This window comes from Scyliorhinus torazame, chromosome 14, assembly GCF_047496885.1.
Source record: "Scyliorhinus torazame isolate Kashiwa2021f chromosome 14, sScyTor2.1, whole genome shotgun sequence".
Classification (NCBI taxonomy): domain Eukaryota; kingdom Metazoa; phylum Chordata; class Chondrichthyes; order Carcharhiniformes; family Scyliorhinidae; genus Scyliorhinus; species Scyliorhinus torazame.
This window is the reverse complement of record NC_092720.1, coordinates 120,065,057-120,078,518: the sequence shown is the minus strand read 5'-3', so window position 1 is coordinate 120,078,518 and position 13,462 is coordinate 120,065,057. Positions and strand designations below refer to the sequence as shown.

At 49.8% G+C, this 13,462-nt stretch overlaps 1 protein-coding gene across 4 annotated transcripts in view; it reads left to right on the top strand.

Moving 5' to 3' along the window:
- The window catches only part of LOC140389974 (rho guanine nucleotide exchange factor 4-like), a 636,618-nt gene that overhangs the window by 100,448 nt on the left and 522,708 nt on the right, over positions 1-13,462 (top strand). For all 4 annotated transcript variants that reach the window (XM_072474699.1, XM_072474703.1, XM_072474698.1 and 1 more), the window contains exon 2: positions 9,674-9,709. In XM_072474699.1, coding sequence (XP_072330800.1) covers positions 9,674-9,709 — 36 coding nt within the window. The remainder of the gene's footprint in view (positions 1-9,673; positions 9,710-13,462) is intronic.

Here is a 13,462-nt window from a genome sequence, read left to right as displayed (position 1 = left end):
TTGCTTGCCATCATGAACATGGTATTTTCTGCACTGGAACTAGACCCAGGGCCCAATCAAAATTGAGCCTGGAGCCTCATTTAAATCCGACCAGTGTGCCGTAGTTGCAAGCTGTGTATCCCATACAAGCAGCTGAAAAGGTGAAATAGACATCATTTTCAGGTCTGGTTCTCAGGTACAGTAACGTAATGGTTTGCCAACTGGACTAGCAATCCAGAACCCTGGACTAAATCTACCATGGTAACAGGGGAACATAACTCAATTAAATATCTCGGTATATAAAGCTAAGCTAATATCAGACTACGTGAAACTACTGGAATGTTGTAAAAGCTCAACGAGTGCCCGTTAGGGAGGGAAATTTGCTGTTGTTACTCAACTGGCCTATCTGTGTCTCCAAGCCCATAGCAATGTGCTTGACTCTTAATAGCTCTCTGAAGTGGTCTAGCAAGCCACTCAGTTGTGTTCAAGGGGGTGGCTTATCACTACCACTTTCTCAGGCACCATTAAGGATGAACAGGGGAGAGTAGCCAAAGCATGAGAGGGAGAGATAGACCGGGAGAGTGTGGGGGGGGGGGGTGGGCGGGAACAGCTAAATCTAAGAGGAAGGAAAGGCGAGCCACATGTCGGGGGGGGGGGTGCAGGAGCGGGGAGAGGGGGGGGGGGTTAGAGGGAAGAGATGGAACAATAGAGGAGAGCCAGGGAGGGGGAGGGGGGAGGCAGGGAAACATTAACAAACTTAACGTCCACAGGAACAGAAAAAACGGGGAAGACGGGAGGGCCGCAGAAGCGGAAGTGCGCAGAAGCGGAACGAGACGACAACGGCAGCGAACTCCGGCTGGGAGAAGCAAGGGGCGACAACACCACGAACAGATGCCTATTTATGTGTATAAATAATTTTGCCAAGTGTACAGAGCTGCTGCTGTTGAGCGGGGGCATAATACTCATGATGGCTTCTCAGGGAAAATTAAAACGTCAGCAGCAGCGACCCGTAGGGGAGTGGGGGTGAGTGCTCCGTTGGGAGGGTGTGGGAAGACTGAGGCACGTGGGGGTCACATCTAGTCAATTGCGATTGTATATTCTCTTTTTGCACTATGTTAATGTTCACTCTATTTTGCTGTGTTAGGATTATTACTACTTATTATGAATAACTTTGCAAAACTTTAATTAAAATAATATTTTTAAAAACAGGCTTGACATTGAGGGCAGATTTTTTTTTTAATTATCTTTTTTGCCGTGGCCTTCTGTCATCCCTGTAAGGACTGCTGTTTAGAACCTGATTATCTTAAACACCGCAGGTTTGGTGAGGCTCTGTTCATGACAGCTCAATTTCAGGAAGAGATTCTTCAACAGGGGGCGGGATTCTCCATTCCCGCACCGAAATGCCCACGCCGTTGTGAACGCCGTCGAGGTTCACGACGGCACGAAACGGCCCCGATCCTGAACGATTCAGGCCCCGACAATGGGCTAGGATCGGGGCCGCGTCACCTACACGTGCCAGGCCTTGTCGCCGCGTAAAGGCGGCGCCGCATAGATGATGCGGCCGGCGCCGCATTACTGCCTTCAACGTGGTTGCCGTCCGCGGAAGGAAGGAGGTCCTCCTTCAGAGAGGACGGCCCGATGATCGGTGGGCACCAATTGCGGGCCATGCCACATTTGAGGTACCCCCTGGTGCAGGATCCCCCCTCCCCCCCCCCCCCCCCCCCGCAGGCCGCCCCCCCCCCCCCCAGCGTTCCGGCGCTGTTCCTGACGGCAGCGACCAGGTGTGAACGGCGCCGGGGGGGGGAACCCGCCGTTATGGCCTGGCCGCTCGGCCCATCCGGGCCTGAGAATAGTGGGGGTGCCGGAGAATTGCCATTTTGGGTGTCTCCGGCGATTCTCCGGCCTGCGGCCCGTGGAACTCGACGGGGCCGTTCCCACCGCTTGGGAGAATCGCGGGAGGGCGTCGGACCGGCGGCCCGGGAAATTTTGGCGGCCCAGGCGATTCTCCCAACCGGCACGGGAGTGGAGAATCTCGCCCAGGATGTCCCTCGTTAACACATTCAAGGGACCTAACACCTATTTCAGGCACATGCCTAAACACCTAAAATTGGGCCCCTGCATTTAACAGTGGGACAATTGTCTATTCAGATTGGACATACTCTGGCTGCTAAATTGAAATTCTTTATCCAAATTTGACACCTTAACAGCAGGTGAAATGCATTTGAACATTTACACCTCAGTTTTCAAATTTACTGTAAAAAAATCTTGCAGATCACAGTTCTATTTGTAAACACACATTTCTGAACCTGATTAGTGCTTAAACCAAGTCACTCAAGCAAGGTTAAATTAAACAATATACATACCGAAGAGCTGAGCATGTACAGTTCTGTTGTTTCAGTCAGAGTAATAGCTTTTTTTCTGAATTGAAAGAACCTCATATAGATGACAGATATAATTTAATGTAATCATCAGGAAAGTAGAATACTGTCAATTGTCCAAGTAACTGTCATCTATCCGAGAGCAGTTTGTCTTATTCCAGGGAAAACATTTAGTATAATAGACTGTGACCGAGGTGCATTATCCTTTGCCTATCTTCCTCAAGCTTACTGCAGCCTTCAACAAAGCTGACCTCACCATCATCCTCTAACATTTCACCTCTATTGTCCAGGTCAGTCAAACTGCCCTCACTTTGTGTCACTCTTCCATATTTGATGAACAGCCAGAGTATTTGCAGCAATGACCTACACTCCCAGCTCTTTATCACCTTCTGATGCCTCCAAATGCTGTTCATCTACCCCATTGCCAGTTTTTTTGTGATGGATTCAAGATTGAGCCTGCAGACCTTGGAGGTTCAATCAAGAAGTAGAGCTTTATTTACAAGGTGTTAACACTACGAGCTGCGATGTTAGGCTGTCCATTTGACCGTGCAAATGGCCGATGATGTCACTCAATCATTCTCTTAAAGTGCCCCTGTTCACTGCAAGACATCTTGTGAGGAAACACGAAGAACACGATGAATACACAACACTGTTAATCATTGGGAGGACCAAAGCCAACTGTCTTTAGCCCTGCCTATAAACTCCACATCTTCAACACTGACACCAAACCTCTCCAAAGCCACTCTGTGGAATTAGGCTGCTGACCTGAATGCCAAAGCAAAAGGCTTCACAAATTTAGCAGTGGGCCCAATGCCTGGGCCGATTGGGAATTGGGCCACCCTCTGCTAAATTGGTATGATTTTCACCCGCTTTGAACCCATAAATAGGCCAATATAAAGCAACTTGTTACCCCTTGTCTCCCAGTCCTGTATATTCAGTGCTGTTCACAGGTCTGAAGCAAATCTCTTCAATAGAGGGTGAAACATGACATGGACCCATGAAATTCATTTCTACATTTTCTTTTGGATAAACAGCCTCTTGCTGTATGCCAAATATGGAGCCTGGCTATATGGCAGTGTCTATCACACTAGGACAGATACAGCCAATTCCTCATAATAGTACACAGAACAATTTGTAGTTAAGGAAGTGTATTGTGCATTGATAGAAATATAGGTGAAATTACGTGAACTCAGATTCAAGCCTCAACTTGTGTGGAATCCAGTACTATTTGTCGCACCAGAGACACAACGCAGAAGGGAACTGATTGCAAGATAATAAAAACAAATTCATCTACAATGTCAGATATAGAAGAATAATGATTCATGGAAGGAGTAAACTTAATTGAAATTGGGAATCATTTCATCTCAGCCAACAAAAGAAAATTCAGCCTCAGTTTCTCAATGCAACAAACCAGTGCTGAGAATACATTAGTAACCTTGAGGGAGGGAAGAGATACTTTAGTGGCCCCAGAGCAGTCTAAACAAGAAGTCTAAAGAAAGTAGTTTTATTGCAAAGTAAGCTCTACACACAGTAAGTAAAAATTAATAAAGTCGCCATAGTCCCAGATGACCATAGGCCGCTTTCCCCTTTGAGGGGGAGAGATGACTGGTGGTGATTTAACCTGACGATCACCACACCTCAGGCGAGGGGCAATGTTGAGAAGGTGGGGCCTTCATGAATAACCTCAGCTGGTACGGAAATTGAACCCGCGATGTTGGCCTCGCTCTCAACTGTCCAGCCAACAGAACGACGGTTCAGAGAAGACAGCTGACCACCACCTTCTCAAGGATCATTAGAGATGTCAATATATCATCAAATCCATAGAATCCTTACAGTACAGATGGAGGCCATTTGGCCCATCGAGTCTGCAGCGACCCTTCGAAAGACCCAATCTCCCGCCCTATTCCTGCAACCTCATCCGAAGGGGCAATTTAGCCTGGCAAACCCACCTAACCTGCACATCTTTGGACAGTGGGAGGAAACCGGAGCACCCAGAGGAAATTCACGCAGACACAAGAGAATGTGGAAACTCCACACAGACCAACACATGAGATCGGAATGGAACCTGGGTCCCTAGTGCTGTGAGGCAGCAGTACTAACCACTGTGCCACCATGCTGCCACAGGTGGCCTAGCCAGCAACACACACAGTCAGTGAAAGAATTAAAAAAATTGAATGCACGCATTATGACTCACTTTATTTCTGTTTCTTCCTCCCATTAGAATTGATTTGTTTTTATAAAGGATTCAGGTGTAGTTATTCCATTATATTTTGAAGACGTGCCCAGCCTGGAACAACATCAATTTTCACAAATGGGCATTGGTGGTGGGTGGGGTGCAGGTGCGGTTCTCCACCCCTGGAAACAGATAAGGGATTGGATTCTCCATTTTACGATGCCGGATGGGTGATTCACGATTGGGCAGAGAATCCTGTGTCGGGCAAAAAACTGGGGGCGGGATTCTCTCAGCCCGGGGCCGGGCCGGAGAATCGGCGCAAATCGCGGCACGCCGCCCCAACGCCGGGACGCGATTCTCCGCAGAGCAGATAATCGGCGCCATTGGCGCCGGTGTGGTCGGCGCGGTGCCGGTCGGGGTCCGCTCTACGGGGCCCCCCGGCGATTCTCAGCCCGGGGTGGGATGAGCGGCCGCAACAAAAAACCCGGCTAAGAGCATGTTAGAACGGCGCCGACGGGACCTTGGCGTGGAAGGGTCTGAGGGCGGCCTGTGGGGGAGGCGAGGGGGGGTTCGACCTCGGGGGGCCTTCATTGTGGCCTGGCCTGCGATCGGGGCCCACCGATCGGCGGACCGGCCTCTCTTCCGCGCCGGCCCTTTTAGTCTTACGCCATGTTGCGTCGGGGCCGGCGCGGAGAAGGGAGCCACTGCGCATGCGTGCATTGGCATTGGTGTCACTGCGCATGCACGTGTTGGCATCAGTGCCATTGCGCATGCGCGGACCCCGTGGCGTCCAGTTGTCACCGGGATGAGCAGCTGGAGTGGCGAGGATCGCTCCAGTGCTGTGCCAGCCAGAATTGCTGATCCTGAGACCATGTTGATGCTGTCGAGAAACGCGACGGCGTTTACGATGGCTTCAATACTTAGCCTCAGGATCAGAGAATCCCGCCCAGGATCAGCGGCTGTCTGATACTTCAGTCCCCTTTTGGCAGCAGGCTCGAGTTTCGTACCCTGAGCCAGTGGGAGGGTGAGAATGGGTCATTCAGACCAATTTGCATCCTATTAACAGGCAAGACATATTCTCCAAGCTTGTGTGATTGTCCGGTCCTCTGGGCTCGGAATCACATGGACAGGAATTGGTACAGGTCTTTACAAGTGTGGCCCTGATGCGGTGGGCCCAAGATGGGAAACTCTTTAACAGTTTTCCCCCAAAGTCCATTGAGGGCTGCCCTCCCCCTGACAATGTAAATCCTGCCCATCCCACCCCCACCAGAGCCCCCCACCGTCCCCTCCACCAGATGCCCCCCACTCCCCCACTAGAGACCCCCTAATTAGCGACCTCCCACCAGAAATCCCTACCAGAGTTCCCCCCAATTAAAGAGACCCTCACCAGTGACCCCTCATATGATAAACCTCCATGAGAGACCCCCATAAGAGGGACCACTGCCCCAAAGCATCCCATTAAAGAGACCTATAGCATCACAATCAAACAGTGCAGAAGAAGCCATTTGGCCCATCAAGTCTGTACGGATACGTGAAAAACACCCGATGTACCTTTCTAAACCCCTTTACCAGCACTTGGCCCACAGCTTTGAATCTTATGACCCGTGCCTGGATGCCCCCCATAAGAGGGACCCCTGCCCATAAGCCCCCCTTAAGAGACACTCCTGCCTAGAAGCCCCCATAAGAGAAACCCCTTCCTGGAATCCCCTCATAGAAAAGACCCCTGTCTGGAAGCTGGGCGCAGCCAGGCAGAGGCAGTGAAAAAAAATCACTGCTTTAAAACTCACCTGGGCAATACACCTGCTGGCTCAGTCAGAGGAAGCAGCACCTGTCAATTCCTAGAAAGAGAAAACCTGTCAGTTATGTTTAAACCCCATCTAGTCTTTGATCTGCAAGCCATTCATTCATATCTCTGTGAAATTGCATTCAATAGCCTGTGATTGACAGCTTCCACACACCCAGCTGTCTGCATTGTTACATTCATCTCCCTTCACACTCGACTGGCTTTGAAGTACCCAGATGTCAAACTAATCAGTTAAGTGCTTTAAGTGATCTCACTTCCGCTTTTTCCCGACAGAAAGCTCTTAACTGTCTTTAATGTGATCCAGGAGCAGTCAATCACAGCTAGATATTTATAGACATTGTGGTTAGTTTCACAGCTGGGTACTTCAAAGCCACTCAAACATTTGCATGGCTGAGGATTTGCGCTCCAGCATAATCGCAAATCAGGTGCAATTCATCTGCAGTGTGAGAACAGAGGGCGGGATACTCTCAGCCCACGCTGGGTCGGAGAATCGCTGGGTCGGGCGCGAAACGCGTGAAGCCGCTCCGTGCCGGTCCGCCGATTCTCCGGTGAGCGGAGAATCGGTGGCATTGGCACCGGCCTCTCGGACTGGAGGGCTTTTTTGTTCCGCGCCGGCCCCTGTAGCCCTGCGCCATGTTGCGTCGGGACCGGCGCGAAGAAGAAAGCCACCGCACATATGCGCAATCGTGCTGGTCACGGTGCACATGCGTGGAACCGCAGTGCCCATTTGAGGCCAGTATCAGCAGCTCGAGTGGTGTGGGTCACTCCAGTGCTTTGCTGGCCTTCTGTGGGGCTCGGAATAGCTGCTCCTGGGGGCCTGTTGACGCCATCGTAAAACGCGACGGCATTTACGTTGGCGTCAACACTTAGCCTCAGGATCAGAGAATCCCGCCCAGAGTCCCCTAAACGGAGAATTCGGCCAAGAGGTTGTCACAGGCGTAGCTGAGTGCCTCATTATGCATGTTTGGCCGAGAATCAAGACCAATTCTGAGTGGAAACTGTTTACACAGTTGGACAGAGTTGTTGACTTGCCTTGATTGATATATTTTTGTGGTTATAATAAGTTACTCTTTCTGTGATCACATTGTCAGTGTCTCAATGTTTACTTGCACAGGATTAAGAGCTGTGAAGCATTTAAAGCTTCTGTTGTTGATCATCAAAGGGCCTGTTATATTGACACTTTAATAGGGTTGTAGGAACACCAGTTTATCCTCAAGAATTATGAATGGGTGTTTTTTTCCAATCAGTTTCACACATGCCATTGTTACTATAGGCTTCATTGGTTCTGTACATACCATATACTGGGTGAATGGGCATGGCAGGGCCATGAGTGGCATGGAGGGTACGTGGTATTCTTTGTGATAGATGGGGACATGAGTTGACTTTGAGTTCGTATGGAGGAGGCATGGGAAGCAAACATAAGGGGCGGGATTCTCCACCCCGTCGATGGCAGGATTCTCCGTCCTGCCAGCTGGCCAATGGGATTGCCGATTGTGGGCTGCTCCACACCACCGTAAATCTCCGGGCATGGGTGCGCTGCCGGCGCAACAGAGAATCCCGACAGCGGAGACTCCAGCCCAAGACCTTTCGAATTCACCTTTCAGGTTCCAGAATCCAGACGATGGTTCATGACTCCTCCTCACGAGTCCTGCAGAGGTTGGCCCAGCTTCATGAAAATTGCTGGAGATGCCTGCCTGACCCCACAATGAACCTGGCCCGGTCTGGAGTGCAGGATTCAGGGTCACGAACCGTACCCTCACACGGCTCGAGCAAATATTGGGGAACAGCGGTGGGTAGGAATCTTGAATCTTGGCCTGTGCACCAATTTGAAATCCATTCCCCACCCCTGCCTCCATTCTGACTTGGTCAGAGCCATGAAAATCTGGTCCCATTATTTTCCAGGTGTGTACTGTACATGTTTTATTTCAGGCAGTCATTGAATTCCAATTCTTCTCTCTCTGTTGAACTGCCATTTCAGACTTCTGCCTATCGATTAACCTTCTGAATTTTTTGACTTTTGCCCAAAAAGCTCAGCTTTGAAGATTCTCTTCTTAAGTCCTCTGTTTAACTTTCTAAATCCTTCTCACACTTTTCGGCAGTTCTAATCAGTTCACAAACGTAATTTGCATGAAGTAAGACCCATTTTTCTCCCCGTTTCAATACCTGACCAATCAAAATTGACATCCTACTGTAATTAGGATTAATTTTAAGTTTCAATCCCCTGAAACAGACATGTTATAAGCAGTTACAATGAAGACATTTTCACAGCCATACACATTAGCTGGTTAAAAACTACCTTCTCAGCCTTAAAAACAACAAGTTGGACAAAACCAGATAAAATTGATTTTCCTTATCTCCCTCAGTCAGCATAACCTCCCTGTTCTCTAATTGTGACCCTGACAGGTCTGGGTCTAACCCAACTCCAATCATTAACTGGAACAGCTGCTAAGTTGTAAGACTCCTTTGTTTGGTGAGTGTTGTCTAAATTGCCTAACTGCATGTCTTTCTTTTCCCTGATATCTTCCTTCAAATTATCTTTTGATATTTGAAGCAGCTTCAACAGAACTCACCTCAGATGTTATTTTTGAGTGTCTGCTTGGCTCTGTTTGGTATCATTTCCCTCTCCGAATCTAAGTTCAAATCCCACTTGTGTTCAAGAATTAAGGTGAATACTGAACTGAGGGCGTGCCGCATTGGCAGACATGTTGTGCTTTTGATAAGATGTGAAAGTCTTGGTGGACGTTAATATCCCACCACCCCATTTGATGAAAAGCAGGAAAATCTTCCCTCATCCAGAGGCTGTTAAGTTTTATCTCATGGCTGTGTACAAACGGTTGCAGCTTGTTACCTACACATAACAATGGCAATCATCCTTTTCAGGTAATTTGGTGGATATAAAATATTTGGGGTAGTTGAGAGATATTAGCAAGGGCAGGAGAGGAACAGACATTCCTCTACTTGACCACATTCAGGTCACAGTGTGTCTTTTCCCTATTCCCGTTTACCTCTGTATGCTGCATTCCGCTAAGGAGCAACAAGATTTTCCCCATGATTTATAAGTACAAGTTTTTTCTTTACGTTCAAATAGCTTATTATATTTTGCCTTTTGTTGCTGCCAAATCTTCAAAATTTAACTTCACTTGGAGTTTCAAAGCAATGTGGAAAATCCACTTTCCTGATTAAGCTCTAAGCTGGCACAGCAAACTGTCAGCCGAGGTGTCATATGACCAACATAATTGCTCAATGTTCCTTCCATTATCAATCATTTTGAAGGCAGTTTGTCAAATGAATGTTTTATTATTTCTGAAATTCTAATGCGGTGATTTTTTTTGCCCACAGCGAGCGCTGGATAGAAACGCCAGTCTTCAACACCAGGTAAGAAGTTTTCTTTCTCCTTTACTTCAGTGTTGAGGATTTCTGTGGTCTTGCATGCATCCAAACCTTTATGTGCCAGAATTGATCTATTCTTTGAATTTAATTTTGCTTGGTTGTTGTATGTGTACATTTATCTCGGTCTTAAAAGAGGACTGCCCTGCTCAAGTATTTAGTGACACAGGGTGGCAAAATTTCCCAAGAGCTGCTTAATCGTGGTGTAAAGTTTAATGTATTGACGTAAAAGCTAGCCACCAATTTTAAATTGTTACAGCAATGGTTTGTCTTTACCAGCAAGTAGAACAACTTTTCAAAAATGCACTGTAATATTTACATTGTCACAGCCAGAGGCGCTTGTCCCACTTTTCAAAAGTACATAATTAAACTGCTTGAGCACTTTATTGGTTGTGCCTTGTTTCCTGCCTTCAAAGATTTGTGAATATGTACCCCACCCCAGATCGCTCTGCTCTGTTCCTACCCCCACTGGCAACAGTACCCGCCTACCTCTCCATATTATTCCTCCCAATATTCATCACTTCACACTTACCTGCATTGATTTGCATCTGTCATATGTTTTGAAATTATTGCGAGAAATAAATCCAAATAAAGCTCTTGAGTCCAGATGAAATCTCTCTCTGGATTTTAAAGTTAGCAGCTGGTGACCTGGCTTCAATATTGATCAATCTCTTTCAAGAGCTAATCAACACCACCTACTTACTAGACCAGCAGAAACAAGCTAACATCTGTGGCATATTCAAAAAAAGAGACAGATCAGTGAGATAATGACAGACTGGTATCTCTCGCCAACATTTTTTGAAAATTGCTTGAATATATATTGTTCATTCTCATGCCATGAAGCACTATGAAGCTCACAACATCTTGTAGAGAGTCAGCATGGTTTTCAGGCAAAAAGAGCTACCGAAACACAGCTTTTGCAGACTAACGATGACCTAGTTTCAAGTCTTGAAACAGGTGAACCTACTCACATGGCAAGGACAGGGGCGGGATTCACCGCAATCGGCGCGATGTCCGCCGACCGGCGCCAAAAACGGCACGAATCAGTCCGGCATCGCGCCACCCCAAAGGTGCGGAATTCTCCACATCTTGAGGGGCCGAGCCTTCACCTTGAGGGGCTAGGCCCGCGCCGGACTGATTTCCGCCCCGCTAGCTGGCGGGAAAGGCCTTTGGTGCCCCGCCAGCCGGCGCGGAAATGACTTTGCCGCGTGGCGCATGTGCGGGAGAGTCAGCGGCCGCTCACAGCATCCCCACGCATGCGCAGTGGAGGGGGTCTCTTCCGCCTCCGCCATAGTGGAGACCATGGCGAAGGTGGAAGGAAAAGAGTGCCCCCACGCACAGGCCCGCCCGCGGATCGGTGGGCCCCGATCGCGGGCCAGGCCACCGTGGGGGCACCCCCTAGGGCCAGATCGCTCCGCGCCCCCCCAGGATCCCAGAGCTCGCCCGCGCCGCCTTGTCCCGCCGGTAAGAGAGGTGGTTTGATTCTCGCCGGCGGGACAGGCATTCCAACAGCGGGACGGAGAATCGCCGGGGGGGACCCGCCAACCAGCGCGATTCCTGCCCCCGCCTAATATCCAGTGCCGGAGAATTGGGCAACCGGCGAGGGCGGGATTCACGCCAGCCCCCGGCGATTCACCGACCCCCCACCGGGTCGGAGAATCGCTGGGGTCCGGCGAGAATCCCGTCCCGCCGTGTCGTGAATTCTCCGCCACCAGTGATTCGGCAGGGGCGGGAATCGTGCCGCGCCGGACGGCGGGAATCCCCCGGCGATTCTCCGGTCCACGATGGGCCGATGTCCCGCCGCTGTCACCACCTTTGGGACGGCAGGACACGGTGGTGCGGGCGGGCTCCGGGGTCCTGGGGGGGTGCGTGGCGATCTGGCCCCGGGGGGTGTCCCCACGGTGGCCTGGCCCGCGATCGGGGCCCACCGATCCGCGGGCGGGCCTGTGCCGTGGGGGCACTCTTTTCCTTCCGCCATCGCCACCCCCTCCACTGCACATGGGCGGGGATGCCGTGAGTGGCCGCTGACGCTCCCGCGCATGCGCCGCCCGGCAAAGTCATTTCCGCACCAGCTGGTGGGGCACCAAAGGCCTTTCCCGCGAGCTGGCGGGGCGGAAATCAGTCCGGCGCGGGCCTAGCCCCTCAAGGTAAGGGTTCAGCCCCTCAAGATGTGGAGAATTCCGCACCTTTGGGGTGGCGCGATGCCGGACTGATTTGTGCCGTTTTTGGCGCCGGTCGGCGGACATCGCGCCGATTACGGAGAATCCCGCCCCAGATTTCTCAAAAGCCTTTGACAAAGCCCTTCTCCACCGCTATGGATCTGGGACATTATTAAATTGGATCTGGCACTTACTTACAAACAAAAGTGACCTTCCCAACAAGGTTTAAAAAATCGGGTGAGACTGTTTGCAGGTGACTGCGTGATTTACATATCAGGGAAAACTCAAGATCAGATTAATTCACTGCAAAATGATCTGGTACTACAAAAATGACATTCCCCAAAAATGTTATGTCCTGTGCATTACCAACAATAAGGATCCACCAACAGCTATCTTTGTGTTCCGTAATAAAATTCTCCAACAGGTAGATACACAACCATTGCTGGGGCTTCATCTTAAAAACAATCTTCAATGGGGATTCCACATTCAACAATAACATCCAACACAAACAGGCTCCATGGATTTTGGAGGAGGCATCTTTGGTATTGCAACAAAAATATCAAGAATTATATTTTACCTAACATTTGTTCATCCAGTCCTGGAGTCTACAAGTGGTATGCGGGTTCCATGAATGCTGAGATATATAAATAAGATTGAGACGATCCATAGAATCATAGAATTTACAGTGCAGAAGGAGGCCATTCGGCCCATCAAGTCTGCACTGGCTCTTGGAAAGAGCACCCTACCCAAGCCCACACCTCCACCCTATCCCCATTACCTAGTAACCCCACCCAACACTAAGGGCACTTTAGGACACAAGGACAATTTAGCATGGCCAATCCACCTAACCCGCACATCTTTTGGAGTGTGGGAGGAAAGCGGAGCACTCGGAGGAAACCCACGCACACACGGGGAGAACATGCAGACTCCGCACAGTCAGTGACACAAGCCGGGAATCAAACCTGGGACCCTGGAGCTGTGAAGCAATTGTGCTAACCACAATGCTAATGTGCTGCCCAAAAATGTGCTACATGCACATCTTCCGCAGTGGGAGAAAGTCCCACCCTTGACAGCTGTTGGCCAATCTGTTTCATTGGTAGCTCCAGCAGTGCCAGAATTATGGGCACTACTGGGACTGCAAGCCAGCTCACAGAGATTGAAAATGGATACCGCACCCATGTAAGTCCTGGGGAGGCCTCATGCATACAAGAGACAGCGGGCAAGGCAAATGAGGGTGGGTTTAGAGGCCAGGTGAGGAGGAATAAGGGGGGGGGGGCGCGGGGGGTGCCCTGATGTACTCAGGGCACGTCCCTGAATGATGTGTTTTCCCGCCTCTCTCCAACTTCCATCCTGCCTTTTCACCAAAGTTGCATAAGAAACGGCCTTCCCACTTTTGTGACCACAAAATAATGCAATGGAGGTGGAATCAGGGCATTGGGTGGACAATAATGAGCTATTTAAGGCCCTTAATACGTCTACGGGCTGGTGTGCTAGTGGATCCTTTACCCACCCCCGCAAATCATATCGACTGGGTTGGCAGTGGGTGGGAATGTGGTGGTCTAGCAATCCAACATACCTTCGG